General features: G+C 51.7%; 1 protein-coding gene across 1 annotated transcript; it reads left to right on the forward strand.

Moving 5' to 3' along the window:
- Positions 1-3,216: 3,216 nt before the first annotated feature.
- Positions 3,217-5,511, forward strand: LOC135820125 (uncharacterized). The gene has a single exon (XM_065333434.1). The coding sequence runs from the start codon at positions 3,217-3,219 to the stop codon at positions 5,509-5,511; it is 2,295 nt and encodes a 764-aa protein (XP_065189506.1).
- The last annotated feature ends 1,229 nt before the right edge of the window (positions 5,512-6,740 follow it).

A 6,740-nucleotide genomic window follows, 5' to 3' on the forward strand; every position in this document is an offset into this window, starting at 1 on the left:
CTAGTCAGAACAACAGATGGCTTGATTAGTCACTGATCAAGCCATCTGTTGTTCTGACTAGTGACAGTACTGAGTAGTGTGTCACCATGGTCACGGACTAGCTCTCTTGGATTTCTGCCACACAACAGTGTACATACATTATACATACATGTCCAATGACAAGGAAGCGAATGAGGTCCAAGTAACCCAGGTACTAGGTACGTATGGGAAAACTTGGAAAGGTGACACAGATTAAAAGAAAATATGGGAAAAATTATGTCATTGGTGTAGTGCGCCGAGCCGCCGACGCGGCATGGCCCTGGCGGCTGCTACAGCACCGAAACGACGAGCGGCGACCGTGACGCGTGACGGCACCACGGTCCAAGAACATGAAACGAGGAATAGTCTGGAACGAGGAAGTCGAAGACGGTAAGAGACCTCGGCTTGCACAACTCATTCCTCCCCGTCCCCCATTGAAGTAATTCACTTGCATGCGATTGAGGAGGATACAGTTCTTGCATGGCAGGAAAGGAGATTGAAGGAGGTCACGAAGACGAAATGTATCTAACGTTGGGTGGTGCACCCAGTGCCCGCAGTGTCGCCAGTGCGCGGTCCTGGGAAACAGTTGCTCAGCTGCACCCATGGTTTCCTACAATACAGACAGTACAATAGTCCATTCAGAAAAAATATGATTTCTTAGCTTTTGGCCATAAATGGGTCAAATTTTGAGTTTTGTCACAAGTTATTTGACAAACCCCATGGAATGCGCTTCCAATTGTGTTTTTGAAGTCTATTTCTCCGAAGAGCAAGCCATAACGAGAATAGGAGTTCAGCCTGGTTTTGCCCCCAAAGCACTGAATAGGGGAAAACCATGAAAATCCAGGCCGTTCACTGCACTTGCATAACAGTACATTCGTAGTTCGAACCACAGTTGAGGCACCTTTTTGAACCCTTTTTCAAGTTTCGAATCTCGCGGCACTGCACGGTGTACCACAAAATCACGAAAATCACCAAACATGGGAGCTCTCCAAAGCCAGCGCTCGTCTTTTTCTGAATGGACTGTAGACCGTGCAGTACATCTAATATCGAGAGAGTGGGCGAGACTAAAACATAATTGGGATTGGGGAACTGCATGCACTGGTGCCAGAGAAACTCCAGCACATCCGCAAAGGAACTGGAATTATACTTCAATACCGGGAAGAATGCCGGGACCTGCTCTACTTCATCGTCGACTCTCACACCAGATTATGTTGGAAATTCTCCCAGTACACTAGCATCCATCTTCATGAGAAATGAGAAACCAGAAACAAAACAAAAGGTTTGAGCGCGGGTCGTACTGTGTCAAATATATTTATTGCAACATCTCAAGATGCTGTGGAAACTGCGGCCAATGTGAAGAAAGTGGGTGATAGCCAGCCATGGCGATAAACATAAGTAAGGGTGTTAGGAGGGGAAACGAAAGATCTAGGAATCGGTATTTCGGCCCTGAAACGCCCTTTGGCACGATTGGACCTGATCTGGATTGTTCAGCGCATTCAGGAACCCATTCAAGAATAGGCCCAAGAGTCGATTCGAGAATAGACCGGGGACTTGAACCCTGTACCCTCCGTTTATCATCTTAGACCACCCCACTATGCCTGTCAACCCATAGAATTATCTACAATGTACACGATGTTTTGTGACCTGTCCATTTTCCCTGTAGCATTCCGGTTTCAGCTGGCTGGCTTTCGCGATGCCACCGAGTATGAGCATTTTCACGGTGGAGATCTGGTAAGAGGTTTCGCTGATGTGGTGCTTTGAACTTCACATATAGTCAACAACAACAGCAACAACAACAACAACAACAACAACAACAATTGGCGATGGTGCCATCGTGATAATAAAGAATTCAAACAAACAATATCTCTTACTGGCCATTGGCCATCGCGAGAATAGAGATTTGAAAAACAACAACATACGTAAGCAAGTCCGTTGCTCCCCACAACGAAGCTCGTACTTTCTGCCAACTTTACTTGACACTTGACCCCACGTCCAAGTCAAGTCAGCCGAAAAGCGAGCGCTCCAGTGTGGGGAGCAGCCAACTTTCCTATAAAAATCAATACAGGTCTACTCTCCATACAACGTAAACTCTGGGACCACGCAAAATTTATGTTATATCGAGAGTTATATTATGTGGAAAACCGTGTGCTAAATACAAGATGTACCTAAAAAATGAAGGGTATTGCAAGGCGGGTTTAACCATGCAAACATATACACACTGTACCACCATCGACATCAGATACCATCAATGCCGCAGAATATATGCACAATAGGACTAAACTGGCTAGCTACGGCTACAGCTTGATTGTACCGCACACGTCAATCTACGTTGTATCGAGTTTGCGCACGTCGGGGACCGCGCCGTAGGGTTAGTTATGCCGAGGTTTACGTTATGTAGGACTAAACTGGCCTAAACTGCCTAGCTACAGCTACCACTTGATCGTACCATGCACTTTTTTATGTTGTATCGAGAGTGGGCAGGTCGGGGACCACGCCGCAGCGTGTGTTATGTCGTGGTTTATGTTATGTAGGATTATGTTGTGTAGAACAAAATTTGTATGGGAGTGATGCTGTTTCGGCGCGGGATTTGATTTTTTTATGTACTAGCGAGGTTTATGTACAAGTGAGAGTTGTTATATCGAGAGCAGACCTGTACAATAAAATAATCACCGAAGTCGCCACCACATCATGTTTACATAAAGTATTTTGCGGAGTATAAACCTCACCCGGATTTTTTGTTACGAAGTACACACATCTACCATGGTTATCACTATCAATTTGAAATGATGTGAGAGCATGCATGGTATTCGTTGCTCTAACTTCTGTCTTACATTCCTTGTTGCACCCGACGGCTACCATGGCTCATTGATGGTCTCCCGACATGACAAAGGGAATGTATTACATTGTAATACATTCCCTTTGACTTTGTGTCACCGCAAGATCCTTTTACTTCTGGTGTCCGTTTCATGTTCATCTATTGCTCGCTTGCGCGCTGGCATGGAACTCGCGTGCTCTCATGCGTACAGTGCGTACAACGAAGAACTACGTCAGTTCCAGTTAGTTTTTTTAGAGTTGGACGTGGAACAAACTTGTGTTTTTCGCTCTCCCACATTCTCTGCTTCTTCTCCAATTCTCCAACCCCGTCTGTACCGCTATCAAGCGATCGTGTGGCAAGGAGAGTTGTTTGCCATGACGCGCATGGGGTTCGGCCTCAACGTCGCGCCGAAGATCCTCGAGATGGTCGTGAAGTGGGTGACCAAAGACCTCGACGGCGTGGACAACTATGTCGACGACTTGCGTGTGCCGGACTCCCATGTGGCGGCCACGATCCAGCAGCTCGAGCGCTACGGCCTGAAGTGCAAGCCTGCCGAGAAGCTCCCTACTGCTCGGGTGCTGGGCCTCCAGCTCTCGACTCAAGACGGCACGATCAACTGGCAACGTCGCCGTGACGTCTGCCTGCAGCTACCAGAGGCGCCCACCAAGCGCGCCGTGTTCAGCTGGTGTGGCAAGCTCGTCAGCCATTACCCCGTCTGTGCGTGGCTGCGACCGACGACGAATTGGCTGAAGCGGATGATCGGCGAATCCGTCGGCTGGGATGTCGCCGTGCCACCTCGTCTGCTGCAGCTCTGCCGCGACCTCCAGACCCAAGTCAACGAGCACGATCCGGTGCGTGGCGTATGGTCGGTGCAGCATGACGACGCAACGGAGTGGCACGTGTGGTGCGATGCGTCGGGAATCGCGCTGGGTGTCGTGATGCAAGTCAACGGCGAGGTCATCGAGGACCGCAGCTGGCTGCGCCCGGCTGACGACAAACGGCATATCAACATCGCTGAGTTGGACGCCGTCATCAAGGGCCTCAACGCGGCTGCCAATTGGCCTGCGCGGAAGATCCGCCTCCACACGGATTCCAAGACCGTGCATGGCTGGCTTCGTCAGATCCTCGGGAACGAGCGCCGCGTGAAGGTTGGCGGGCTCCACGAGCTGCTCGTCAAGCGTCGGTTGCAGATCATTGACGACATCGTCGCCACAGCTCGCCTTGACGTGGAGGTGGACTGGGTTCCGTCAGAACAGAACCTCTCCGACCAGCTCACGCTCGTTCCGACGTCCTGGCTGGCCTGCACATCGGATAACAGCGCGACGGATGTTGCTGCCAGCCTCGCCATCATGCCGAGTCTGTCGATGGCCCAGATCCTGGCCGGGCAGGAGGACGATGGTGCACTCCAGGCAGTGAAGGCCGTAGTGATCGCTGGGGATGACCTCCCGCCTGACAGCGGCTTCCGGAACATCCGCGGTCAGCTGCAAGTTCAAGACGGCGTCTTACAGCGCAGCGTCAAGCTTCCGCCGAACGACGTCAAGTGCGTTCCTGTGCTTCCTGCTGCGCTGGAGGAGCGGGCCGTGCGTGCAGCCCACCAGGTGTCTGGCCATAGTGGCTGGGAGGCGACGTGGCAGTTGCTTCGATCCCAGTGCCATTTCTTGGGCATGGGACAGCGCTGCCAAGCGTTTGTGTCCGGATGCAGCAGCTGTCAAGCCGCCAACCCACGCCGCGGAGAGGCGACCGAGCCCACTCCTCCGGTATCAGCCAACGGCCCCTGGGATGTGGTGCACATCGATACCCTCGAGCTCGGCGTTAACCGGTCCGGGCGTTACCACTGCGTGTTGGTATGCGTGGATGCATTCACCAAGTGGGTCGAGGTGGTTCCCCTCAAGCGTCATGACGGCATCTGTGTGGCTAGTGCTTTCGTCGACGTGTGCTCTCGGTGGGGTCCTCCTCGCGTGGTTCGATCCGACAACGGCACAGAGTTCAAGAACGCTGTCATGTCTTCCGTCTACGAGGCGTTTGGCGTTCATGTCTGCTACGGCGCAGCACGTCATCCCCAGTCGCAAGGCGTGGCCGAGAGGTTCAACCAAACCCTGTTGCCCCTCGTGCGGAAGGTTCTGGATGAGGCGCACGACTGGGAACAGGAGCTGGCGATGCTCCTGTACTACTATCGGATCCGGCCACACAGCGCCACCAACGTCTCCCCGATGGAGGCCATGGTTGGTTGGCATCCCCGTGGCTTGGTCGTGGATCTGCCTCAGCACTCGTATTCGGCTGGCTCATGGGTAGACGACCTCCAGCAGCGAGCAGCGGCGATGCGAGACTACACCGAGTCTGCGCTCGGCCGCTTCGACTTCATCGACGAGCCGACACCGAGCCGCTTGACTGTTAGCGATGCGGTCATGCTTCGCCGGCCTCAGCGCTGCCAGAAGCGCCTAACCCCGTACGAGCCCGGTTGGCAAGTTATGTCGATCGTGGGCCCCTCGACGGTGGTGGTTCATCGGGTCGACGGCACCGGCCGTGACAAGATTGTGAATGTCGACTTGTTAAGGCGTGCCGCCGAGGACGATCTGCCGCCGCCGCCCGTCGCTCCGGGTGCCAGCAATGAAGCCGAGTCGGGCCCTGTTCCGTCTCTGGTATTGAGCGTTGACCCCGGTCACGCCGCCGCCGCCTGATGCAGGCCCATCATTGCGCGCCCGGTCTACGCTCGTGCGACCTGCTCGATATTCATGATTATATTGTAGCTATTCGGTAGTGACATGAGTCACTAAGGGGTGATGTGAGAGCATGCATGGTATTCGTTGCTCTAACTTCTGTCTTACATTCCTTGTTGCACCCGTCGGCTACCATGGCTCATTGATGGTCTCCCGACATGTAATACATTCCCTTTGACTTTATGTCACCGCCAGATCCTTTTACTTCTGGTGTCTGTTTCATGTTCATCTATTGCTCGCTTGCGCGCTGGCATGGAACTCGCGTGCTCTCATGCGTACAGTGCGTACAACGAAGAACTACGTCAGTTCCAGTTAGTTTTTTAGAGTTGGCCGTGGAACAAACTTGTGTTTTTCGCTCTCCCACATTCTCTGCTTCTTCTCCAATAATTATATGAACACTGTTCGCCAAAGAACTCGTTGTGGACGTTGTTGCGAGTGCGTGTCCGGGAGTGAGTTGGGGCGGTCGTGATTATATTCACAAAGAACGATATAGGGCTTGAACGTGCTACTTTGAAGTACATGGCAACCAGGCTGTTGTCATGAGAACACTGACTTATGGATCCACTCAGTCGGATCTAGTTTTGGCTCATGGCCCGGACAACAGTCACACTTGCATGCAAAGGGGGTCTACCGTATCTTCAGGAGTATAAGCCGCACTTGCGGTATAAGCTGCATCCAGATTGTTGTCACGAAATACTGACCTCTATCCTGCTCATGACGGTGAATTTGACCATCGTGGCATAAGCCACACCGACTGGTTGTGGTTACAAGTACATTACTGGTGTTAAATAAATACCCTACCCACCAATATACTGTACATGACATTGTACTTCGTTATGGTCTCGCAGTGGATCTGACTTTGAACCAGAAGTCGTTATTTGCTGACTCCCACCTGATAATAATTATCACGTTCGAGCCATATTTGACATGGCAGATGCCATGTTGATCGCACTACAGTATTCTTGTATAAGCTGAACGAATTTATGCCTTGTAGCTGATAATACTTTTTCTCATGGAGTGCTGAACACCAATTTGTGGAGATTGTGGACTGGAAGGTGGATGGCAGCCTAGTAATTTAAGTTAAACTTCAATTGGGCATCTAAGTGTGAGGTTTTGTACCGTTACGCTGTTTGAATGCACCGTGCAGTCGAACACACACTAGTCCCTATGGCACCATTATTACAAGTTGT

The sequence above is a fragment of the Sycon ciliatum genome, chromosome 6 (assembly GCF_964019385.1).
Source record: "Sycon ciliatum chromosome 6, ocSycCili1.1, whole genome shotgun sequence".
Taxonomy (NCBI): Eukaryota; Metazoa; Porifera; class Calcarea; order Leucosolenida; family Sycettidae; genus Sycon; species Sycon ciliatum.

Coding starts and splice junctions, on each gene's coding strand:
- LOC135820125 (XM_065333434.1), top strand. CDS start 3,217: ATGGGGTTCGGCCTCAACGTCGCGCCGAAGATCCTCGAGATGGTCGTG.